Source organism: Puntigrus tetrazona, chromosome 6 (genome assembly GCF_018831695.1).
Source record: "Puntigrus tetrazona isolate hp1 chromosome 6, ASM1883169v1, whole genome shotgun sequence".
Classification (NCBI taxonomy): Eukaryota; Metazoa; Chordata; class Actinopteri; order Cypriniformes; family Cyprinidae; genus Puntigrus; species Puntigrus tetrazona.
The window spans coordinates 7,660,146-7,687,434 of record NC_056704.1 but is presented as its reverse complement, the minus strand read 5'-3'; the positions used below and the strand labels follow the sequence as shown (position 1 = coordinate 7,687,434).

Sequence of the window (27,289 nt, the reverse complement as noted above, 5' to 3'; positions counted from 1 at the left end):
GATGCAATACAAAAAACAATGAGCTAATTAGGCTGTCTAATAGGCGCAAATTAGCCTAATCTGCTTGCAAACCTACAGGCTTCCATCCACACCAAAACATTACAGCTATTGATTTTTAACGAAACATGCCAACTAAAATGCATCTAACCTTAAGTATTGAGACTCGTTGAGACTTTCATTCTACACTTGCCTAAACCTTTAAATAAAGTTCCCTCCACAGTTCTGAACTGCTACACTGTATGTGTGTGTCCTCCAACAAAAAACAACCCTACAGGTCTGTTTGTGCAAACACCTTAATTCAAACTATATTAACATTTTAAATTTAAGCGTCCTCTAGCAGGCATAAAATAATGACAGTGTCTTGTTGTGCCTGTTGTCATGAAACAACATATGACTTTCATTACCAATCAAAATGAGTGTCCATTTAAATGCAGTGTGTGGAGTTTTTTACACGGATCTCTGTTGTCAGTAGCAGCACAATTGTCATATACGCTCTGATGGGTCATATTTCATAGATTTGGACAAACGACCTACATGGGCGTATTGGTTGGAGGACAGGTTGGTCTGTCTCTTGTCTTTCTTCTACACTGGAGGAGAATGTGAGCATGCTTGTTATTTTGTTGTTTTTGTTTGCATTTCAATTATACTCGCAGATGGAAGCATTTCCCCTCCTGTTCTGGTCAACAAAGTAATACAATGGCTAACAGACATTGCGCGGTACAATGGGGGGCATTTGGGAACAGAACCCACAGTGCATAAATCACTTGCAATTTCTTGTCAGATGGTGCATCTGTTCTTCACAAAATTCACAGAACATTGACATGGTAGCATACCTCAAGATCTGTAACTGGATTGTCAATTTAAAAAAAAAAAATTGTCCATTGGAAACCTATTAGACTCCTGACTCCTGCAAATGTTAAAAATCCATTCCCTTCATCCTACATACTGGATAACAATCTGTATGAAACAGCTAAAATCATTTCCTGTGGTTGTTGCTTCCATCAAGCTTGCTAAATGAGTACATACCAAAAACCAGGGTAAAGAGTTCTGAAGTTTCCATGGATGAAATACCCAGGTCCACACACCAGAATGGACCAAGAAGTAAAGGGCTAGGCTTCTGAACATCAAACATACTAACCCATACCCAGTTCTATGTTTGGGCATCGTGAAAATCATGCAATTGTATGGGGCCCCATGGCCCATGGGGACACCACCTCCAGAACACATAATAGCGCAAGCATAATAGCATATCAGTGACCTAGTTAGGAGCAATGTCAAGCTGTTCTTCTATTTGCGAGTTCTGCCACTGAAGGTCCCTCAAAAAACCCTCTTGCTTGCCTACTAACACCATTTCCGATAATCATTACCTTCATGCAAGTACAGTAGAAATAGCTACTAAAAATATAATATAGCTACTACCAAAATCTATGAACACACATGTATCTTAGAGCTTGAAAGCTATGGTATGTTCTAGCCTCAGGCTATCTTTATTTTCAAACAATGAGAAGGTGGGGTAGAGAAACAGTGGGGATGGCAGAGGGAATATTTTTGGTTTGGTTTGGTTTAGATATTAGTCCTGACTAAGAAAGGACAGACTGGTCAGATCACCAAGCAGGCCAAGCTTTTAAAAAGCTTGAAGGAATAGATCAACCAAAAATATTCTGAAGCTTCAGAAACTATGGTTGAATGATGCTTTTACTTAATTTCTGTGTTTTGACCGTGGCAGTTCCACTGCTGTCAATGGAGGATCAAAAAGATCTTGGATGTCACACTCAGATTTGAATTTTTGCTCCAAAGATGAAAAAAGAATGACATTAAAGTGAGTCATCAAAGACTGCATTTTCATTTTTGAGTGAACTAACCCTTTAAGGAGGTCCTAAATTCAAAGGCAGTGCTTTACAGATCTTGTGGCTGTCATTTCTTGAAATATGAATTAAAGCCATCAGTAAGACAGTTTTTTTTCCTTGTCAAATATTTTAATTACTGGTTAACAAAGTCAAAGTCACATTAACACAGTCTCAAATTATATAAAATCTTATAGGTTCCTCAATGTATTAATTTTGAAATTTGCTACACTTCAATAATGTGAATCTCCCAAAGGTGCATCCCAAAAGTGTTCTCATCACTCAGTCATCAAGATCTGGTGGCTGTGGAGACCATTTGAAAATAGTGAACCACTGTAATGCAGCAGAAATCGAGACTCAACAGACTGAGCAACTTTGTTTGGTCATGAGTTTCCATCAGTTGTACGCTTCAAAATTCCTCATTCTGAAGGGCCATTTGAAAGTGGCCAGTTTTGAGCACTTTGGTTTGGAACGACCCATGAGATGGCATGGTTGCAATGTACAGAATTGCATGGTACAGAATTGGATTGGGACTGGGACGAGGACTTACCCTGGCTTATGTTAGTAGCCATAGGAGCAACTCATGAGAGTACTGGGTTCAATGAACCCAAATTAACTTGTTTTTGGGTTACTGGCCCATTAGATGCACTTTTGAGCCACCAGAAAAAAACTATGAGCATGTGGATGAAATGGATAACTTAAAACAGACGCAAATAAATACAAAATGGTTACAGGGGATCAGGCACATGGCCTTGTTGCCCGTAACCTCTTAAGTTGTTGTTCGATTGATTGAAGCAGGCTGGGCTGAGCAAAGTGTGAGTTCTAATACAGTGTTAGAATAATTTTGAGGATATATTCTATAGTGTAAGCATGGAAGTCATTTTGGGGGGTTGCATTTTATAGGGGAGGGTGTGACGACCTTTTCGGTTGGTTCTTATTGGGAGTGTGAGTATGTATCTGTATTTCTGCAGGTGTGCAGCTGATTGCGTGCTCTTGGTTCAATCGAGTTATTATTCTTCGGTCTTTTGTAACCTGTCTCTTGAGATCGAGAAGCGTTCTAAAATGATTAATTTTAGATCTCACGGTTAAATAAATTTAAATGTTTTTAATGCAAAACACTTGTTTCTTATTTGTAGGGATACCTTTTAGGGATTGTAAAAGTGCCAATTACATGTTTTTCAGTCATGCAGAATTCAAATTGTTGTTGCTTTAATAACTGTTGCACTATTATGCTACTTGGCAAGAATCCAAGGAAAATGGTAACAAACCTGTCTATTTATCATTGTATCATTAATTTATTTGTAAATGTGTTTGTTTAGCCAATTTTACTTTACTGTTATTACTTATTCTAGATTGTGTTGTCTGTTTTATTTAAAAATAAATTCTGAATTCTATGTAATATATTTTAATCATTATCACCAAAAATGTCTAATAGATACATATCACTAATCAATTTAATAAATCAAATTAAAACAAGTTCTTTAAAACAAATCATCTTCCTTTGGTAAATGTGGTGGCTCTGCTTTTATACTTTGTTGATTTAAAAAATTTAATTTCAGAAAAGGACTCTTTCTGTCTCAAGACAGCACTGACCATTTCGCTATATAATGCCAAATCAGTCATTTGCAGAGTCCAATAATAATGCTTAATATTAACATAAATCAATTAATTGAGTGAGAATTCCTAATGGTTGCACAGGATGTTGATAGACCATCAGATAGAAGCTTAAAAAGAAAAGAAGCTTTAAAACTGGAAGATTCTACAGTGATGGACTGCTCTGGGAATTCAGGCAACCTAAGCAGTGGAAGGAAAGAGAGTAGCAAAAGATAGCAAGTAGAGGACCAATGAAAAATTTAAGTAACGTTAGCAGGGACATAAGCAAGCAGGCATGCAGTCGAGATGGAAGAGAGTAAGGCCCTGGCAGAGAAGGGAGGAGGGAAATAGAAAAAGGGACCTAAACATTGGGGGTGGGCTGCCTGAGAAAGAGAACTGCACTTGAATAAGAGAGGGGGAAAAAAGGAAAGAGAGAGGGAAACGGAGGGGAGGGGGACACAGAGGATGAGTGCAAAGGAAAGGGGGAAGGCACAATCATTGTAGCTGCATCTTTGCTGCATCACAGATCACCCAAATAACAAATGGATGTTTTGCATTTGATTTAGAATATTGACCTTCTCTGAATTCCATCAGTAGGGTGCCATAAGCAATATAAAAGTGGGAAAAATACACACTTTCTAAATGATGATTTATTTATTTATTTTTGTCTATAGCAGTTTCAACTTTCAAAAGAAGACCAATAAAGAGCAGAAATAATACACAGCTTTCATAGAGGATTATACAGTTTCATCACATGCAATACACATACGCAATAAGTTATCAAGGCCATGCTAACTGTAAGATACAATGTGCAGCAGAGCCATGACTGTGTCCACAATATAGCGCAGACTCTTCTTGATTTTATAAAATCTTTTATTTCTATAATCACCTAAGAATTTTCATTTAACCTAAATTTCACTCAACTTCATTAAGTGCCATTTTTCCACTAGAAGATCTACCTTCTAAAATAAACATACTGCTATACAACATGCTATACAACAAATGAGAACTACTTGTGTCCACTTTTGCCTTGTGCCTTGTGCAGATTTAACCCCGATCAAGCACACCAGGGGGGTGTTCCAGAAAGCAGGTTATGTGACATACCCGGGCATGTTTAAGGGCAAATAAGCGGATAAACTCATTTTTCAGTTCCAAAAATGGAAGTAACTTTTAGGCGTATTTTCTCTGAAAATATCCTGCTCCAGAGTAGGTTCTATTTCAGGGTTAGTTCACTTCAGTGCTACCAGTGCATGAGTGACCTACTGACAAGACTCCATGGGTGTGACAGATTGTGCACAATCAATAATATATATTATTACAATATAGCTATGTAATATATACATAGTTGTAAAATATGTTAATTTCATGTTAAGTATAAAGCACTAATATAATATATGTAAGCAATAAGCAGGGATGAATTATCGCACAGGCCTGCCAGGCACGTGCCCAGGGCACTAGATCAGAGGGAGCCCTAGTCGAAATTACCACTACTCTAGGAACACAATTTCAACTGTGCAACCTCAGATATATGAGGCAAGTTGATATGAATGCAGCCGAATAATATAATAATAAATAAATAAATAAAATAGCACGTAATATTTTTTTGATTTGATAAACAATTACACCAGTGTGATAGATCGTTCAATGTTGCACATCATCAGCTCCTGAATTCAAATCTGCGCTAGCTGAGCCAGAGACAGCTACGTTTGTAGCTACAGCACTGCGCATTATAACCAATTTCAATTTTTTGTTTGAGCTTATGAATATAAAGGCCAATAGGCGTTCAGATGAGTCATCGCTACAGCTGTGGGTGAGCAGATGTGCGTGTGATCAAAGCAAGATATTAACTTCACTATGCAAGCAACTTCAGTGATTAATGATTAATCAGAGTTTTTGAAAGTGCTTCAATTCTGACTAAAGTCAATGATAATATTCTTAGACGTCTGCCCAATAGACTTGCTAGCTAGCTGCAACACCAGTAAAGTCACTTGCCCACCGTAACAGTACAGTAACATTCCCTCATTTAATGTAATGTTTTAGAAATTTGTCTGATTCAAAGGAGAATCAAAATGCTGATCATGACTGACAAGAGAAGGAGTTAGGAATAAGGAAGGGTAATTAGCTAATGAGCAATGCAAATACTTGTGATAATACTGAAGGAACAGCTGAGAGTTAGGTGTTGTGATATTGACTAACATGACATGTCAGAACTAATGCTACGCTTGGTTTCGGTCAGAACCACTAGCACAAAGATGACTGACAACTAGCATAGCAATTGGATTGCCAGTATGGTTCTGTTCGGCCTAGCAGCTTAGCATTGATAACAGCAGGGAGAGCAGCCCCAAAACCCCCCAAAAAACAAAACTGTGTTCCATATCCCACTGAAAATCCGAAATCCTTGAACAACAAGCATGTAGCCTTTATCCAGTGAATGTAACAAGAATGTTGCCAAAACCTGCATAAGCCATAGCCACAAGCATGTTGCCCTTGACCAGATGACCTAACACATATATTGCCAATACCTGAAAAGCTTAAGAAACATGTTCTCAATAACAACCAGATAACCTAAGAACAAGCATGCTCCCGATAGAAACTAGATAGCTTTGAAACCAGCATGCACATAAAAAAAACTAGACCACTTAGGAATAAGCATGCACACTAACAACCAAACAGCTTAGAACAAGTATACTCCCGATAACAGCCAGACAGTAAAGACACGTTGTCAAAATGTTCAGATAAGCTTAGCACAAGCATTTCACTGAAAACAAATAGCCCTAGCAAGCATGTTGTCAATAATCTAAGAGCAATCTAAGCAACTTAGCTTAGCTTCCTGAAGAAATTCAGGTATGAATAGAAAGTGATCTCTTACACCACACTATTGGTCAACACCGGACGCAACAGTTGTTGCGCATTGGCGCAACAGCTAAAGTCTGTCTACACCTGACGCAACAAAACAAAATTCATTAAAAAATCTTTTGAAACGTATTAATGCATCATGCTCCAATACTTATAATTCATCTTCAGAGATATGGATGTGCATCTCAACATGTCAGCATTATTTAATAAAATTATTGTCAAATAAATAAATAAAATGCAACAGTAGTTTTTTGTCGAGGATTTGTCTAGACAGCAAAATAGGTTAAATTGGGTTTTTTTGTCGCATTGTGCCTCTTAAGTCCAGTGCAGACACAGTGTTAATATTTATTAATTATTACTTATGATCAATATGCGAAAGCGTACACTTACCACACTGTCCCCAACTTAATCCCACTGTGAAAGCACAAGTTGAATGAACTACACAAACTTGAATGAATCAAGTTTCAAGTCCATGAGGGGAACACATTCCTCTTGCTAAATTGCACAGTTCCTAGTAGTGAGATAATGGTGTTCTCCTGCTAAATTTGCCCGTAATTAGTTATTGAGCAATGCAAAAATCTGGTAATAATACTGAAAGTCTGCTTATGCACGTTCTTATGCCCTGGCCTCAACACTCCCACTGCAGTTATCCAGGGAGGGACCTCGAGAGAGCTTTGCAGAGTCCTTGGAGTAGGTGCTGGTCTCATGCGGCTCGTCCATCACCGTTGGATCAGCAGATGACAACCTAGCACCACTCTGGACCTAGAGTACCAGTCCACCAGGGCCTACTGCACGGACCATCAGATACAGCCCACCGCAGACAGAGAGCCAAAGCCCACCATGACCCATGAGTCTTTGCCAGAAAGGGCAGAGCATAGGATCACCCCGGAGCTAAACCTTCACGCAATGTCTGACCTGGTGTGAGAGCTGGAAACAATGCACTGGACAGTGCATAAGACCACAAGTACAAAGAGAAAAGCACTGCCCATTGTACCACCACTGAGGGTGAGCTGAGGCAGGACTCTGGAAACTTAATAGACAGTTATTTAAGTATACTCTGTCTTCCTCAGTCAAATGTCTGTCTGTCCTACCTCGACAACAGAGGTTGTTCCCCTATGCTCTCCTGATATTGGGAGTTGCAACTTGAATCCCAGAACCTCTACCTGTCATGGTAGAAACCTCTACCTCAGCCTACCATCTGTGTTTTGGGTTTGCCACGGGTCAGTCTCTGTTTCGTCATGGCTGGAGGATTGTATGACTCTGCCTCCGGCCTCTGTCTCTAGAAGTTTGTCTTGGCCCTTTGACCCATCATCTCCACTGTAGTCTGTCAAGCTTCCCAAGTCCCTCCTGCTCCACTTTGGTCAGGCCTCAACCATCTGCCACCTTGGAATTACATTTGGTTTACCAGTGCCATCTCTATTATCCTCATTTGCCTGTGTATTTAAATTCCTGTCTGTTCAGGGTGTGCTTGCCTGATCTTGAGCGTCTAATTGTGTCTGTAGCTACCTGCCCTGTCTGGATATTACCCTTGTGGATTATTAAAGCCTGTTTGGAATCTCATCTTTATGTCCGTTCCTCAACACAGCCACGTGATGCTAACAAGGATAAGTAGCTAATGAATTACTATAGAAATTAATGAGAGTAACTAAGGCTGGACATACACTGTGCGATTTCCATGGCATGTGTTTAGGGTGAAAGTGAGGTTCAGGGGCCATTGTGTTCAGGGATTCCCAGGTGTTGATATCATATCATTTTATATATATGTATAGTGTGAGCAGTCAAGTTGCAGCTCTGTATAGTGTGAGCAAATAAATCCTGAGCTTTTGCTTGACATCACACTCAATTTACTGTAACAGTTGGTATTAACAAAAACGTTGCTGAAATTGTACAGTGTATGCCCAACCTAAGGGGACTGAAACATTAGCAAAGAAACAAAGGAAACAGAACCTAAACATAGTCCTAAAAACAAGACAGGGGAATACAATACTGGGATTGTGACAGCAAGTTTGAATAAGTCATGCAAACAAGTTATAATACGTATAGATTGTTTTCCATAAAAAGAACTGGTAACACTGTGTTTTGATTGTCTCTTTTGAGCATTCTGTTGATGTAATGTTGCAACTATGTCAACAAAATGTCATTAGAGTATTAGTAGACTATCTGATTAATATCTGCTGCCTCTTTACTGTGATGGTCTCCCAACCAGAGCATGTGAGTGCAGCGGGGAGAGTAGTGGTCATATTTCCTTTGAGGTGGAGAGCATCTTTCTGAAGTTTCCATTTGCTCAATCCACTCAGCACCTCTCGCTCAACCCAAAATGCCCTTTGGTAATTTGCTAGTTCGAGATAAAGATCAGGCCCGAGATGCTCAGGCCATAGTCCAACCTGTGTATTAGAATTACCGACCCGAGCTTGTCTTTTCCTCCCTTCTCCCAAAAGGCTTATACTTTTCTTTTGGCTTTTAAAATAGTAATTGTGTGTAATAGCAAAATAATAATATTTAGTTTAATTTGTCACTTTAAAAAAATGTTTGGAGCATTTTCGTCCGTTAAATATCTTTTGTTTAAAGTAACAACCAAGCGACCAGTGCCAGTGAGCTGATGTTTGATGAATTTAGCCCTCTCAAATCATCACGACTTGCCTAAAATAAAATCTATATACTAAAACAGTTGATATAATGAAGCATATAATAATATTTAAACAGCGCTATAACAAAGACTATAGAATACCCAAAATGTGTCACTCATATAGTTTTGCCATTTAATTATATATTTATATATTTTTATTCTATGTTTAATTTTTCAGCAGCCATGTAAAAGATTTTACTGTCACTTTTTGTCAATTTAATGCACTTTAATGAAGGGAGGGTCCTTGTTGGTATACAAAGTGTAAACAACTCTGAGCCCAAAATATTAGTCTTAAGAATATACTGTATAGTTTTATAAAACAGAACAATGACGAATTATAACTACATCAGTAGATATTATAGATAATTATGGAAAAATCAGTCTCTTAAGAGGCACCAGTGTAGCTCTGTTAATCTCTGATCTTCTGCTTCGCCCAAATCTAGCTGCTTTTTGTTCCGGCTTCTGCATAAAGAAAACAACTATTAAAATGTAAATGTCTATATAAACATGTGAAATAAACAAATCTACAGTTAACCCTGGAGCAAAGCTTATGCTTGTGTTTTCCTGACTGTTAGGGCATTTCTACCCCAGGAAGTCTCCCAGGGCACTATTTAAATTTTTTTAAATTTTTTGTTAAAAATAAATGTATGGCAGAGATGCACAAAGAAAGAGAGTAAATAATGATATAACTTGTTTTTGAAAAAAAGGGCACTTTAAGAAATTACTAATGACTTTAACTTGATGAATGGATATGCATCTGTAAATAAACTGAAATGTACTACATGACAAACCATGCAGCAACCTGTTCCTGGTGGCTCTTTACCTGCATCTGACACAAACCTACTGGAGAGAATTAGGCATACTGCATATATAAACTCTCAGGACTAGATGGCAATCAATACTTTAAAGAAAGAAGACAAACATTATGTTAATGGTTTCAAGCTAAAGTTGAAAAATAATTTACTATCTGAGAATGGGAAAGGGAAAAAAAGGAAAAAATGATCAGTAAAATATTACACGTATTAATGAACATGCTAACATTAACTATACAGTCAAGAGAAATCATAATTACATTTAGAAGTTACTTTAATGATTTAATTATTGATGGCTGGTTACATTTGACAGTGTCAGTGACCATCTTTATGGTTTCATACAGCCTGAATACCTGGGATCACCAGACGCTCATTACCACAGCCATCTTTTCCAGTATGAAAGACAGCTCCCCAGTTTTCACACTGTGAAGATTTTCCATGGTGATCATTTCTTGAGTATTTTCCCTGGTTTCCCTTGTCTTTAAGTTGCACTGACTTCAACAGAATTTTTTCCCCCATCTTTTGACCAGACTATAACATCAACTTCAGCTGGGCTCTCAAAATCAAAAGATTTCTTCTCTTCAGTTGTTGCAAGATTTTCAGCTTGTGCAGTGATGTTTTCCTCTTCCAATATATCTTGCAAGACACTTTTACTGTAAGATTCATCTTCAGTTGTGTCTTCCTTTCTATTTTCTTGATCAGTAGTGTTATCAAGAATCTAGAGAGCTGTAAAGAGAGATTCATCACCATTGCACTGACACAGACTGAATGATACTGTGAGGCATTTGTATGCTTTCTCTCTGTTTTCATCTACTCTGTAATGTAGCATAATGAGTTATTTATAAGCAATTTTTGAGGTTGCATTAACTAGTATTTTTGTGGACAAAAAGGGCCCAAACACAACATAACGGTCAATCACAAGAAGGCCCGCCTTCTAAATAAAATAGCCAATCGCTGATCTATGAAGTCAGCACAGCACCGCATTTGCCGTTAGAAGTTCTGGTCGCTATAGAAACAGTCAGCATTCTGAGACACGCACCTAGGACTGTGCATGCTCATGATCTCGCCTTGGAAATAATCTTTTTATAATGCTATTTCAGAAAAAAAATAATAAATAAAATTATTATTATTACACAGTTCTTTGGTGATTTCAAATATGCCTCTCTTCAAGGTCACTAAAATCTTTCCCATTCTGAGTAAATGCTATATGTGATAGTTCTAAGTTAAGCAAAGAGTTATTTTACCAATTGTCCAGTGAGTGTCTAGCTATCCTTCTCTCTGGTTTTCCACAGTCAAGGTCATCCATGCCAGGCTGTGCTGTCGTGTGCTTAATGGTCTTGTCAATGTGTGACAAAAGCCATTAAGATTTAGGGAGATAGTACAGCTGAAAATGCTGAGGATCACACTTTTCATTACCTTGACCAAATGGCTTTGCGGCACAGGGACTTAATACATGTGTACTATGTTTGTGTGTGTGAAACAGCTTTCTATGTTTGTGTGTGTGGAACAATAACGCTGCCTTCGTTTCTGTCATAATAACAATGAAACAATAAAATGATACAGGATCTACCATCACTTTAAATTATCTGTGAAATTTTTGTAAGACCTAAAACAATGAATGAGTGGTTTAACTAATTGAATGCATTCTCTTTGCCCCTTTAGCCAGAAGATTTTGAAGCCGTTCATTCCCACACCTTCAAGGCTAAGACCTTTAAAAAGGCCAAGAGTTGTGCAGTATGCAAGCAGGCTTTGACGAAGGAAGGCCTGGTCTGCAAAGGTCAGTACTACCATTGAAACATATTTTACTAATATGTTGGTGATACAGCCTTAAGTACCTCTCCTTGGATATCTTGTCAAATGGTCTGTGTTCATTATCTCTAGTTATCCAAGTTTTTTTTAAACAATGTGAAACAACAAAACACCTATAAATATTATTAAATGTAGCTATGTCTGTGCACAAACTGCTAGCCACACAAACAAAAAGTTACTTTAGCCTTCTATTTAGCCCTTCTTAGGAGCTAGTGTCAAAAAAGAAGCCACTGTGAATTTCCGACATACAAAATTGAAGTGGGGTAGGTTATGTACTCACTAGCCACGTATTAATCTTTTGTTTCTTCCATCATCACACTGTACTTGCATGTTTCTTATTTTCTACTAATTGACAACATTTGTGATACAGTGACGTTTATTAAAATTTATGCAGAACAGAACTTCAAGCACGTCAGAAGACCTAGAAATATCTGGGGCAAGATTTTCTAAACAGTGAAAATATGTTTTAGAGTACAATCACATAAAAGTGTCAATAGGACTGGATAATAATTAAAAAATCTAAATGTACTAACAATGTGAAAAAAAAAGAACACAGATGGAGCCATCGTATTTCCAATCGTTAGTCACAAACGAGCATAGGTGATCATAATTAGGTGCATGTAATGTACCTTTATAAAGTTTTTCAGCAAATACCATAAGCTGAATTAGCCCAAACATAGTAATTGCCTCAAGTGAAACTCCTAAAATTGCATATGCAATAAGCTTTAGTTTGATGCCAAATGCTTTTAGTTTATATGGTCCTTGGAGCATTCATTTAATGTGAAGCATTTTTAAACAAATTATTCAAAAATTATTTTAAAACCATACTAAATTTGTTTTCATTTGTTTCAAGCAGAGATTTTTTTACATGAGAGCTTATACCGTGTACAATACTTGCATTGTCTCATTGAGATGCAGATGCAGTCTTAGATGAAAGTCTTGGTGAAGGTTTTGGACTTGCACTCATGTTCTTCCGGTTTGAGGAGGAATGAACTCCAAAAATGTCCTGTCATGATGATTGAGAGTTTCTTCTCAGGTAGAAGAGCTAAGATGAAGATGTGCTGAGATCCAAGGATCTTTGTTTGAATGGAAAATCAACGCCACAAGACCTGGCACAAAACCTAAATAGTAGCAGAGGTGTTTGAGTTCTCATCTCCTCAGTATCGCACAGAACAGCAACAGGGCTCTTCCCTGCCTGCCAGGGTGGGGGTGCCAGTTTCAAAGAACAAGAAGTAGTGAGACATGGAAGAGACCAAAAAAGTAGAAGACTGGGCGGGTCAAGTAGAAGTGAACCTATTTGAAGTTTGTAAAGGTCACCCATCTTGTGGCTCAAAGAGCCAATGTTGTCTTGAATTTTTAGAGGGAGTTTTATGGCTATTTGTCTCTAAGCATGGTAATTTGCATATGCACTGTTAATAATCAACTAGTAAAGATTCTTTGAGCTCTGTTATGTTGCAAAGTTATCGACATATAATATAACCTTTTAATTCGATAGTCTGAAGACTATTTATCTATCATAAACATGCATAAAACAGTATATAATACCAAAGAAAATATACAAGACCAATAACAATATGTTTAATGACCTGAAGGATATGTGCGTTCATTCAAAGAAAGGTTTTCCTGTGAATCAATTAGAGAAAAGTCCATTGTTGAGGACATTATGTGCTTTTCTGAAGTCAGAGTTGTTCTCTACACATACCATTAAGCAATAAACTTGTGTTATCAGATGATTGCCAGGAGAACCAGAAGCCTGTTCTGGCTTTCTAAATTGTGTTAGCTGTCATTTAGGGAAAGGGTCCCAAGACCCTAAGTTATACTTTAGTGGCCCCTTTGTTTGGTTGAAAGGAGCATTAAAGATTATTTGTTAAATTATTATTATTATTATTTTTTTTTTGCCAATTCCCACTGGATTCTTTCACTTCTGGAATAACAAGAACCACGGCTGAATAGCACATATAATACTTAAATTAAAAAAATTCTACAATGGTAGGATTTTTTTTTCAGTATAACTCCATACAATAATATCCTGCCAAAAAAGAAGTATTATATATGTAAATTAGATATGTACATTCCGTCTAACACTACACAAGAACAATAGGTCCTTGACTTCTGCTAGCCAGTCAGTTTGCTTGCTCCCTCTACTTGCAATATTAAAAAAGTCGTGCATAATTTCTGGTCATTTTCCAGTGAGCTATTCATAAACTATATTATATTAATATTAATATGTTCTAAAAAGAAAATGTTCTATATACTAATCTAAAAAAAATTATCAAATGACTACTGTAAGTATTTTTTCACTAGCTATAGTAGGTGCATATTGATGACATGGCTCTCAGAGTGGGGGTGGTGATGATGGTGTTTTATGTTCAAGTGTGTATTTTTGCTAGAACAGCAGCATGTTGACATGCTAACTGGTGCATGTCTGTGCATGTGTTAGCAGTTTTGGAACAGCTTTGTACTTGTTATGTATCAGCCAAATAAGCATATCTTGTCCACTCCGACCAACCGTACTAAAGCCCTGCTCACACAGTGCGATTTCAGCCATGATTTGGCATTCTGAAAAAATCCTAAAATATTTCTATAATCCTAGGCTAAAATCTGAAGTCTTTGATCATTAGTTCACTGACAACCGATTAATGGCCATGGCAAACAAATTTTACCCCCCTACGAAATTCTGGCAGTGTTAGAATATTTTGCCTTCTTTTGCGGCCAGTACCGCATTCATTCATCTTGGGAATGACAAATACAAGTCCTGTACAGTGGCCAGAGGGATTTTGAGCCATTCTTCTTGCAGAACAGTGGCCAGGTCACTGCATGATGCTGGTGGAGGCAAACGTTTCCTGACTCGCTCCTCCAAAACACCTCAAAGTGGCTCAGTAATATTTAGATCTGGTAACTGTGCAGGCCGTGGGAGATGTTCAACTTTACTTTCATGTTCATAAAACCACTTTGTCAACAGTTTTGCTTTGTGTATTGGTGCATTATCATCCTAATACACGGCACTGATAAAATGTTTGAACCATTGGGTGCACATGGTCCTCTAGAATGGTTCGGTAGTCCTTGGCAGTGACGCGTCCATCTAGCACAAGTATTGGGCCTAAGGAATGCCATGATATTGCAGTCAAAATCATCACTGATCCACCGCTATGCTTCACTTTGGGCATGCAGCAGTCTGGGTGGTACACTTCTTTGGGGCTTCTACACACCGTAACTCTCTCGAATGTGGCAAATAAAAGTGAAGGTGGACTCATCAGAAAACAGTACATGTTTCACATTGTCCACAGCCCAAGATTTTCACTGCTGGCACCATTGAAACTGACCTTTGGCATTGGCACAAGTGACCAAAGGTTTGGCTAAAGCAGCCCAGCCATGTATATTGACCCTGTGGAGCTACTGACAGACAGTTTTGATGGAAACAGGAGAGTTGAGGTTCACATTTAATTCTACAGTGAGTTGGGCAGCTGTGGTTTTATGTTTTTGGATACATCCCTTTAAGACAGCTTCCTCTTGCGTTCACAGTTATTTCTGTTGGATATGGTTCATCCTTCTTAGTGGTATGCTGACATTACCCTGGGTAACGTGGCTCTTGTTAAATCACAAAGACTTGCTGTTTGCATCACAGATGCGCCAGCATGACGTGCACCAACAATTTGGCCTCTTTTGAACTCTGATATGTCACTCATAATGTTGTGTGCATAGCAAAACTGTGCTATTACTCTATTACTCTTACTGGTGGAATGTGAAGATTGGCCACCAAGCTGGTCAAATTTGCCATGAAACCACTAAATCGGTTTCAGTTTCATCGTCCAACCCCTGTACATGCATTTTACACATCTTTAATGGTTATTAAATGACATGTTAACATGTCAAGACATGTTATCTTTAACATGGTTTTCAGACCAGATTCAAGGACAAAGAAAGCTTCTGCAGCAACATTTCTCTCCTGCTAACAGGACTTCACTACATTTTACTAGACATTGTCTGGTTCTGGTTTATTGTTGGGTACCACACACAAGGCCGTCATTTGACACCTAGGTGTCATTGGTTATTATTAAATGATAATTGTCTCAGCACTATCTGCCTCAACCTGGATTTGTAACTACCTCTTGTGCACCCCAGATTACACACTTTATTGTTTCTAGTTGCAAGCTATACTACATCTAGCATCTCTGCACCATCCACCGCTATTTATGTTTTCTTTTTTTGCCAATGGCAGACGTTTTAGGACATTAGCATTTCCATATTTTTTTCCTTGCCAAGCAGATGATATTGCACTCTCACACTTACAGTAGTACTGCTCATCCTTGAATTCTAAAAATAGCCTTAATTAAAACAAAAAAGGACAGTAAGAATCCATGTTACAGTTGTTAACTTCCAGTCAAAGATGTACTGTACTTAAAGCTTTAGAATTAAGTTACTTGAAGGAAAATTATTTTGGTAACTGCATGAGTTGTGAGTCCTTTCTGGTCTAACCATGTAAAGTTTCTTGACTTAGTGTATGTTGCATAAAACCTGTGTTGCACTGCTGTATTGTGTAAAAGGACTGGCCCTAACCACTGATGTATATATACTGTATAATGACTGCATTACTCATTGCATTTTAAACTGCTGACAGGAAGTGATGCCACCGGAAGTGTTCGAGCTGTCATCTTATTATTCCCTACCAGAAGAGAGCACCATTGAGTCACAGGCAAACAGCTGACCTAAAAATCACCTGACTTGAAGTGAATCAGTCCTAAATTGTTACCTACTTTAAAATGAATGCTGTAAATGAAATAATTGTTGAAAAATTAGCAGATAGCCTATACTGTATGAAACGGCAAATTAAGGTATATGTGTAACTGTTACTATACAAAGCATAAATCTTTCTTTAGATTTCAGAATGAGCAATTTATCATATAATGTAAGCTGTCAAAGAATATAAATATGTGAATAACAAAATTTTGTCAAAAATGGCAGAAAGAGCCTTATAATTCTTAGCTGACGATATGTTGAGGTCATGTCCACCTGATGTTTATCACGTCAATCTTATGGTCACTACTGTAATGAATATAACTTTTTAATAAGCAAAGGGAATGCCCGAATACCCTGCTATATTGTGACATACTTCAGAAAGAAACAGAATATTGAATGAGGAAAACGGGCATGGCTTGTTTTTTCTACTTAAAATTGATTGGATGTAGTATTTAATTCAGAAATGAACCCTGACAGTTGGAGGGGCGTGGTTAAGCATGTCACACTCATAACCAAGCTGTCAAACTGATGTCATCAGAGAAGGACTTTTATTTCAGAGGGGAGCAGCATTTTCAGATTTGGATTAAATATTACGAAGGCAAACTATTATTTTTTTTTTTTTTTGTGGACTAACTTGCATGGATTAATTGTTCACTTGAAAAATAGCAATGTGAGCTAACAAAATACATATAGTCAATTTTGATTTGCAGGGATACTTCAGATTTTCTCATTAAATAGATAAAAATGTCCTATTACTTCAAATACAATGTATGGGAACAGTGGGGAATACCAATATGGCAATGCTGCAGCTTCACGTTCATGATGCAATGAGCAATCCAGTTCTCTGTTATAGATCAGTGGCCCTTACCCATCCCCGTGTGAAGTCTCATACAATCCCCTTCTTTTGAGGGTCATACTATACTAAGACTTCTGCTGGCTAATTAATTTTTTTTGACTGCTTAAATGCATCCTCTTGTTCAACACTCCATTTCCACTTAGCCTCTTTACCCAACAGCTTGTGGACAGGACTGTGGACAAATTATGGCAGAACCTTCATCTCTGTGAGACACTGGAAGGTATTCTGTTTTACTCTGGCCCTGGATGCAAACCCGCAGTGTCCACCTTGTGCCCTTTTCCGTTCATATGAATGTGCTTCTCGCTGTAATCATAGTCCTGCTCCTGTCAGGAGGTGCTCATGGTCATATCGGCCAGGTCAACATGCAGTCTCTAGTCTTACTTAGTTGTCAGGCTTTAGTACAGGTACTAGTTGTACTAGTTAGGAGTTGTTCACTGACTCTTTTATCGCAGTTCTTTATGAATTATGTGTGAGCAGCTTATGCTCATCACTTCATCCGTGAGTGTCTTTATTGTTTCTTTTGAATGAGATCCTTCCTAGTTGATCATTTGTCTGTCTTGTGCACTGGTCCCCCTTTTGCATGCCTTCTAGTTGATCATTTTGATCTGCATACCTTTAGCATGTGTTCTTTTTTGACACATGCAATTCACTTCTGCTGAATGAGACCCTCATCTGCTCACATGCCTTTTTTGTTAATCCCCTCTTTGCTTATAGCTCAGACCTGGTTGTACCACCGTTTTTGCACCTTTGAGGTACATAGAACATCTGCACGTTAGACCGGCAAATCCCTCACATTTTTGTTTGTATGTCTCCTTTGTTCTGTTTCTTAAAATAAACTTGTGCTCAGTGTGACTGTTGCTTATTATACAGACTAGCCACTCTCAGTGCATTTCTATTGATTTGTCTCCATAACTGCAGCCTTGTTTTAATTTCTTTAGCATTCTTTTTCAGGACCTAACATATTTATTCGTATACTTTAACATCTTAATGTTAACAGAGCAAAATTTATTTCCATCTTGCTACAGCACTAATATTTATTTGACTGACTGTTCAATACCATCCTGCTGCCTACCATTCTAGCCATCTTCTGTCCCTTGCTTAACAGCTTGACTTCACTGTTTTCACACATTAAACCTAATCTTTCTGCTCTAGCGATTTCAGCTTTCTCTCTCTCTCTCTCTCTCTCTCTCTCTCTCTCTCTCTCTCTCTCTCTCTCTCTCTCTCTCTCTCAATCAGGATGTGAAGCTATCCCTATGAAGTTGCGAAGCTATCCCTTGCAAAAATATACAGTGTCTGGCAAATTCTTGTGGTAAACTTATAGTAAACATTGCCACAATTTTATATTTTTTTACATGCAAATGAGCTTTGTGGCTAAAAGTTTGCATCAAATTTGAGGCAGACAGTTGTGGCAAGCCTGTGGTGAACATGAATGCAGTACAGGTGCTTCTACTTTTTGGTGCAAATTCAAGGTATTTTTTGTGTCACTGTTTTATATATCCAAACCTTCAGTTATCGCTCGACATGAATACATATTCAAATGCGGTACAAATCTCAACGCGATATCAAACACTGTGTGCTGTATATGTTAACATTTTTATCAACATCACAACTCAATTTAGATACTCTAACAAATTTAACTGGTCAATATAAAAATATTTTTAAAATATTACATTGAATATTCAAATAAAACAATATTATTTTACCCTTAACCATTAAATTATATAAAGTCATCCATTTACTTGTTTTCTATTCACTTATCCTATTAAGCATGACTGCTCCCCTACAGGTATAAGTTCACTTCTTTGTTGAAATCTGCATCTTTCATTTTCAGATGATCTGAAAATGAATTGAAAAAGAGAGTGAAACTAAACTGTATCATGGGGTGACACAGAACATTAAGCATGTGTTATTCATTTCATTGCTCAGACTTTATTAATTTTAATGTAAATGCTGTTGATGTCTTGCCATACAGATCACATGATTCTTAAAGTCCCTCCATGAGTTTGTGAATGGTGAAGCCTGGGCCTTCATGCTGGAACCACTCAAGAGTTGTTACAAGCCATGTTTTTAAGACTGCCAATGACTTCAGTATCAGGGGCAGGCTTCATTCTCTTTCAGGATCAACTGGTAAATAAATGAGTTTTTAAACAATCTATATATACAGCTGATACAGATTATGAGCATGGATATTCATCTAATCACATCTAACATCATCAGCAGGCAGCATATTTACAGACATTGAAATGAAAACCTCACTACTTCCTCAAAGTAATTATCCAAATGGACACAGATTAAGTAAAATTAAAGTGTTAAAACTGATAGATTCGGTCATGGTCAGAAATATTGGCACCTTCGAAGATCATAGAAGGCTGTGACAATAAATCTGTATTGTACGATCACATTATGAAATACAATAATGTTTTCTGTATATGTTGGCCACAGTTATCGGTACACCTAGAAACGATCACAAATAAAATATCTTTGAAGTATATTCCCAATAATATTTTTCATTTTTAGCACTCCACAGTGACAGGACAATGTAGTCAACATAATCAACAAAATCATTCAAAATGTGTCGCTGAGACCAAAAGTAAGGTTTTGAAATGGCCATCATAGTTTATTGACCTAAACTTAAGATGCTATCTTGGGAAAGGTGGTTGAAAAAATCTTAAAATAAAATAAAAAAAAAGTTTGTGGCCAGTGTGTAGCCTATTAGAAAAAAAACGTGTATTTCATGATGAGCTTTTCCCCCATTTTCAACAGTTTTTTTTTTTCAGTGGAAGGTTAGGTTTTGTGAAATATTTGAATAAAAGATCAGTAGGATTAACAATGCAGATTTATTATTACAGACTCCTTTGTTCTTCATATTTACCAACAAAAGACAGTTAAATCAATAGTTAAAAAATCACTTACATGATTCATGTAGATCTGAAGGACTTCAGAACTTCAATCATATCTATTGACATGACATAAATTTCATGCTATTTTCATATTTTTGTCATTTATATATTTTGTTATGAAGTGCCTCACTTCAGAAAAACTCACTGCTTTTAGGTTGCTGCAAATTTGCCGCAAATTACCAATAAGTTAGCCGCAAAGAAATGTTTTTGCAAGGGACATGCTATTTACACTGTAAATAGTGTTACAGTCTAAATAGTGGTAGATACTGTTTGCACCAAACATACATAGCAACAAAACGCATCCTTGTTAACATTAACTACAAATAGTGACATACTATTCACAAAGTGTATAGAAGCAATAGAATATTTGTACACAGGGAAAATAATGGGCAAAGACCAATTAGCCATGGATACTTACACCTGGTTTCTACAACACATAGATCAGATTAACCTTACAAAACCTTTTATAGAGTGGATTGGTACAGACTAAATGACTGTATATTTAACCTTAAATTTATCAGTTCTATGATTACATTTAATGCATTTTTTCCTTTTCCTGCAGAGTGCAAGTTGTCCTGCCATAAGAAATGTGAGGTAAAGGTAAATCATGGATTTTTTTACTCTTTCTTTCTTTCTAATATATAATGCTTTGCTATGACCTTCACTGACCTCTGTGTGCATATGTGTGTTAAAAATGTATGTCTAAAGCACAAAGTGCAAAGCGAAGGTGCACTTAAGTCATACCCATATCCACTTTTGCTAGTTGCAATGATGCAGTGATCATCCATTGAGACATATATGCATTTTTCTATATTTATGTAGCCTGCTTAATAATAATATTTTACGTTTTAGGTTATGTTATGTTTTAGTTTACGCCTACTCTAGCAAAAATACTGCAACATTGACTTAAGACCAGGTTTTAGTTTGATCAATGGCACTGTTAATTTCAGTAGTCTCAAGCTACTTGCAATTTAACAATGCGCCTGAACACACCTGCTTTCCAGACCAGCACATTTATGAGAGCACAAATTGGCTAAAAACTAATAAAAAACACTTGTGTTGCATTATGATTGGTGCACGATAGGCTCCAAGGTCTGTTTTTAACTGAAGCAGGGTTAGCACAACTTTTGCAGGGTTAATTGCAATGCCAAATGCGAAACCCTGAAGGTGAGAGATCTCATCAGAAGTAAAGCAGCATGGGTCTCATAACACAAGCTTTGTACGGTCACATAAGCTCTTTGTTTGTAAAACAGCCAAGGATGATTTACATGCAAAATGTTTGAGACGAGCCTTTTATTTAAACCACTCGCACAATTTATTTATGCAGTCGGGGTTGCTGATACTGCTGCTATGCAAATGAGAACTTTAATCCAAGGTTTAAGCATGAGCAGTGTGTAGCCTGTTGTTTTGAATGACCGAAATTCCATATTTTCAGTGAAAAAATCCTAAAAGATGGTTAAACCTATAGATTTACAATTCAAACAGCTGTTACATTTCATCTGCTAGAGGCAGTACATCTTCATCTTTATGCATTTGGGACAGAAGACTGGACCCAGAAGTAAATTACAGCGGGAGGTTTTGTGTGCTTTTTGTTGTCTTCATGTTTTTTTCCCACTGTACTAAGACATTGTTAAATTGTGCCTTGAGCAGGGATATCATCGCTCCCTTAAGTACATGTGGATGAATTCCTTGACCTAACCCATGAGACAGCCTTTCTGGAAGACTGCTTATAATAATAAACTAATAATAATGCCACAAGATCCAAATGTCAGGGGAAACTTTGAGTGAGCTTTGCGAATTTGGTCGCAAGTCTTGTTTTCTTGTGGATCACTGCCCATCATCAGATCCGATGATAACAACACCAGCCCCACTCCTGACCCAGTGCTTGGCCAGAAACCCTTTAGACTGCGAGGAGCGTCATTCTACCTCAGTCTGAAAACCTAATCGCCAGAGTTGGCCGGAGTCTGGCCAGGTGCGTGATGTGGGTGTGGAAGTGAGCCCCGTCCACATTCTTGTCACAGAGATTATGTTTCTGGCTACTGTTTTGATTTCAGAGAGGATGATTCTCTGCCCCCATTACTATCACCCAAATCAGACTGTTCTTCTTCTGTCTCACTGGTCCCTCCCAGCCTCCCTCTCCCGCCTCTCAATCGAACAGTCATGTTGTTTTTGTGCCAGTCCCTCTGTTCCTCCTCAGTCTCTTCTCAAGCCCACAGCCACTCTTGCAACCCAGTTCTCACAGTCTCCCATTAGCCCCTCAGCTTTTCCTCAGACTCCTCTCGGTGGCATGACAACACTTTGGGCATTCATTGAGGAAGCTACTCCTGGTCGTGGGGATCCTATGCCTCTGTCTTCAGCCTTAGATCGCATCACTTCACCTAGGCCTATCACCCTGACTCCTCCTCCTCTGCTCCTTCCTCCCTCGACTCCAGCAGTGACCATAAGTCATTCAGCTCGGAACAACAGCTCCACCTGGGTCGGACATCACCACGTTCACTGTTCACTCTGGCCTTCCACCGCTATGGCTCCATTTGGCATTTGTCATTAGCCGTTTCCAAACCTGTAAAAGCTTTGTTCTTCCTTGTAACACAGTTTAAGATTAATAACAATGATTCCTTCCATTTATATAGTGCTTTTATAGACACTCAAGACGCTTTACATTGGGGGAGCTCCCCTTAACCACCAAAGTAAAGTTTGGATTGTGGATGTAGGATAATCGTTTTTTTCCCAGTCAGTGAGAGTTGGTCAGTGTCTGTTGGTGCAGTGTGAACGTGACTGTTATTTTTCATAAGATTCAAAATCCAACTGCCAACTTTGTTGCAGTTTGTCTGTGTGGTGTGAATTGGCCTTTAGTGAGTTTGATTTATGCACTGACAGTTCATACTGATGATTAAATGAGGCAATGAGCAGTTAAGCACTTCTGCAGTTCATATTAAAACAGCTTCCACTGCCTAATGTTCATTATTAGAGACAACCAAGCTAATTACAGCATTTGTCAAACTTAAATGATATGTTGGAAATTTTTGGCACTATTTTAATTCAGAGTTTTGTTTTAGTTGACCAGTTTGCTAGATACTGTAGTTTTTATTAATTATTCAGCTAACAGTTTAAGTGGATACGTTGACTATGAGTATTATTTTAGACTAACTTTGAAAAACATTAGTCATTACGATTTCGTTTTCAGATTCAATTCAAATGCGTCAGTCGTTACCTTGGTAACACAAATGTTTACATATGATATAAGGTGTAATTAACACGGCGTTATAGCGGATGAGGAATTTTCCTTACATTTTATTACTAATTTGTTTATATTTTTCAAAATAGCACAAAAAAGACAAAATGAAGTGTTACCAAACTTTGGTTTATCTTAACTTCAAGATTGCCTGTAGTGTGTTAACTTTTCTTATTTACCTGGATTCTATGAAACGTTTATATGAAATTTATCAAATGATCAAAAATAGCATTCAAAGTGTTTGTGTTGCGTGCAACACATATTACGTGAAGCAAATAAAGTTGTGCTGTATTATGAAAAACATTCATAATTAGGATTTTAGATTTCTGTTGTTGTTCTTTGATGTAGGCCAGCTACATCCAATAACAGGTCAGGTTTGTTCATGTTAAATGTTGAAGTAGTTATTGTATCTCTGTGTAACTGAATTATTTTTATTTGTAGTAAGTTTAGTAATTTTTCACGACTTTGTAAGACAAGGCAGAGGCAGGAAAGTTACAATACAACAGCTGCATTCGGTCTGAATTTTTCTGTCTCTGTCTTCTCTTTATATTTGCAGGTAGCCACAGCCTGTGAATCTACAGCTACTACAACGACGACAACTACTGCAACTAACTACAATCAGGTAAGATCAATCAGGTAAGAATCAAACAAACTGCCCAGAAGTAAAAAAAAAAGTGTTTTTGCTGTTGTTCTTATTATTATTATCATTAATATTATTGTGCTCTTAGCGAGGGACAGCTAGCAAAACTGATGTAATGTGTTCACCAAAATGTCCTATGGTAATGTAAATATGTGAGAATCGTCATTACAGACCACACCTAATAAGAATAGGTCATATATGCATAAATATTTATATTTATTAGATTTATGTGTGTACAGAAAATTAAAGATGTTAAATTAGATTGTGTGTGTGTGTGTGTGTGTGTGTGTGCGTGTGCGTGTGTTTTCTGTTATATAACCAGGGATCCACAAAGTCTCCCAATATAGACTCCAAACGAAGGCCATCCAGGTATGCATTATAATATACACTAACATCATATCCTAGAGATCTTTAGAGAAATGACTTATTACAACTTTTTAAAAACTGTAAATAATGTTAATGGTGCATTAAATATTATTGTATTTTGACTTAATATGACCTCTTTATAGCAAATAATTCATGAGAATAATGAATAATAAAGCAGTGTTTCTTTGTGTCGCTTTGCATTTGCCATGTGTGCATATGCAGTAATAAGCTATGTCTGATACTGTATCAACTCCTCTATGACATGCACAACTTTGGTTACAACCAGAAAAATAATGTGCCATGGTGCAAATAATCACATTAACTGTAAATTCCTGTCTCCAGTCAGAATGAGACTATAAATCAGGTTATCATCTTTTATTTAGTGTCTATCATTTGTTATTTCTGTTCCATCTAAGGACCCTAAGTTTGATGCAAAAAATGGAGGAAAATAATGAAGTGGACCTGGTCTACATCACAGAGCGCATCATTGCTCTGTCCTTCCCTGATGGAACAGAGGAGAGTAAATACAGTGTGCACCTGAGGGAAGTGACCAGCATGCTCCGTTCTAAACACCAGCAGCATTATCTAGTAAGGATGCTCCACAATTCAGAGCAACGAAAGGTCACAAAAGAATCCTTCAAAAAATTTCCAGTTACACTTTTTTTATACATTTCTAGACATTCTACTAACTATAAGTAACTTTGTAACAGCAGGTCAACAACATGTGAGCTAATTCTCAGAGTAAAGTGTCAGGGTATGTTTAGGATAAGTGGAATAAGCTGACATATACCATATAAGCTTACTGAAAAGAGCTGTTACATCAGGTCACGTGTCACATCAAAGGTGGAATAAGTGATTTCTAGATAGCCAGTGTTCATATTTCAAATCCCCAAAATACGTCCTAAACCCAGGCACCGATTAGTTCTGTGAAGCAAACAAGTAAACAAGTAAAATATCTCAGGTTAAGTATGTAATAGGGAACAAGATGCTGCAATGATTTAATCTCATATGGGAACATATGCATTAAACAGCATTAAACTATCCAAGAAACTTACATTCTTGCCTTTCTCCATCCATTCAGTAAATGCAATGCAATGCTTGATCGAGCGGGGTTGTCTTGTATATTTCTTAGAAATGTAATGTTAATGCTGTGACCCTGTTGCTGAAGAAGAGAATATATACAGGTTTGGAATCAGGATAAATATATGTAAAGATAATGTTCTCTACTACGGGCAGTTAATGTTTTAAGGTAAGGTTTTTGCTTCCAATTTCAGCTGCTTAATCTTAGTGAACGGAGACATGACATCACCAAGCAGAACCCAAGGGTGAGATCTATCTATCTATCTATCTATCTATCTATCTATATAACAGTTCCTGTCAGCTAAAGTTAATTTAGCTCCTGTCTTAAAGTTAATTTATGCATGTATGCATTCATGACAGGTGCTGGATTTTGGTTGGCCCGATCATCATGCTCCTGCTCTAGACAAAATTTGCAGTATCTGTAAAGCCATGGACACCTGGCTTAATGCAGACCCTCACAATGTGGTGGTACTGCACAACAAGGTAATCATATCTGGCCTTGGGCACCCAATCTCCACCTCCTTCGCCTTGCATGACTGACCAGACTGACATGATGTCACTGTAAAAAAACTAAATCAGTTGCTACCTTAAAATTTAATCAAATTGGCATTTCAATTTAGATTATATTTAACAAAAAAGTTTAATCTCGTGTAACTTAAAGGGTTAGTTCAACCAAAAATTAAAATGCGTTTTGCGCACCTTCGACGCATCCTAGATTTAAATGATATTCTTCTTTCAGACGAATCTAATGGGAGTTATATTAAAAATTGTTGTGGCACTTCTAAGCTTCATTCTTCTAAGCTCTAGTAGGCGGGTGTTTCCCTTTAACAGACCTAAATACATTAAATAAAGCGTGCACTTACATAATAAAACATCTCTCATATGGCTCCGGGGGGTGAATAAAGGCCTCCTGTAGTGAATCCATGCATTTTTTGTACAATAATAAACATACTTCAAATGTAAAAAAAACTCACTGTGGTAACTGGAAGCAGTCCTGGCGTAACATGTATGCCTCTGGGAAATGTAGGAGCAAAGGAATGAAGGTTTCCTTACTTTAGCAAAAGAAAACCAGTCTCCTCCTGGCCTATATCAGATTCTCTGACATTTTTTCTTTACAAATCCTCATTTTGTGCTTCTTATTCGTGACCAGTGTTCAAGAGGAAGTGATAGAAAAGTGTTTATTATGTTTGAAATATGGATATTTTTATTACAAAAACACATGGATTCACTACAGGAGGTCTTTATTCACACACTCTGGAGCCATGTGTGGGACATTTTATTAAACATCCGCTAAATCCCATGGAAAGGCTCGGAGGGGTCTCAACAGTTTTTAATATAACTCTGATACATACACCTAGGATGTTTCGAAGGTAAGTAAAACACAGCCTAATTTTTATTTTTGGATGAACTAACCCTTTAAGTGTCTTATCATCTCAGTCATAAGAAAACTGTATTCTAGGCACCTGCTTTCTAGTTAGGTTTAATGACCAAAGGCGATTCATTTTATCTTATACTGCATGTATGGTTCATGTGATTGGCTCAAAATATCCTGTGATCCAAAAATCCAAGGCAACATATTTTAAAAGTTGTAATTTGTGCCAGACAAGCAACCGCCGCTGAGATAATTGGAAATAAGTTGTAAAATGAATGCCGTCAAAATCAAAGGAATAGTTTACCAAAATGAAAACCCCATCATCAAATCTCACCCTCAACCAGAATGCCTTTTTATCCTCTGCAGAACACAAAAAAAAAAGATATTTTGAGGTCCAAGCAAGCAAAAGTGGGCCCAATTCACACAATTAATAGAGAAAAAAGATGCATGCATTTCAAGAATAGCCAGTATTAAAAAATAGGACATGATAAACAAATGACTGAATTGTAAACGGAAAATGACAGCAACTAAACTGTCTTCACTTTGTATGACCTTTTTGATAATTT

General features: G+C 37.4%; 1 protein-coding gene across 3 annotated transcripts in view; it reads left to right on the top strand.

The window, feature by feature from the left end:
* Window positions 1–25,971, top strand: part of LOC122347094 (tensin-2-like) — a 33,656-nt gene extending 7,685 nt beyond the window's left edge. The window contains exons 2-9 of one of the 3 annotated variants that reach the window (XM_043242123.1): window positions 11,394–11,508; window positions 19,106–19,260; window positions 20,596–20,633; window positions 23,822–23,887; window positions 24,228–24,274; window positions 24,688–24,859; window positions 25,546–25,596; window positions 25,712–25,971. In XM_043242123.1, the coding sequence (XP_043098058.1) occupies window positions 19,143–19,260; window positions 20,596–20,633; window positions 23,822–23,887; window positions 24,228–24,274; window positions 24,688–24,859; window positions 25,546–25,596; window positions 25,712–25,891 (672 nt within the window). In that variant the 5' untranslated portion in view covers window positions 11,394–11,508; window positions 19,106–19,142 and the 3' untranslated portion in view covers window positions 25,892–25,971. The remainder of the gene's footprint in view (window positions 1–11,393; window positions 11,509–19,105; window positions 19,261–20,595; window positions 20,634–23,821; window positions 23,888–24,227; window positions 24,275–24,687; window positions 24,860–25,545; window positions 25,597–25,711) is intronic. The other 2 variants (XM_043242122.1, XM_043242121.1) reach the window with 2 other exon arrangements.
* The last annotated feature ends 1,318 nt before the right edge of the window (window positions 25,972–27,289 follow it).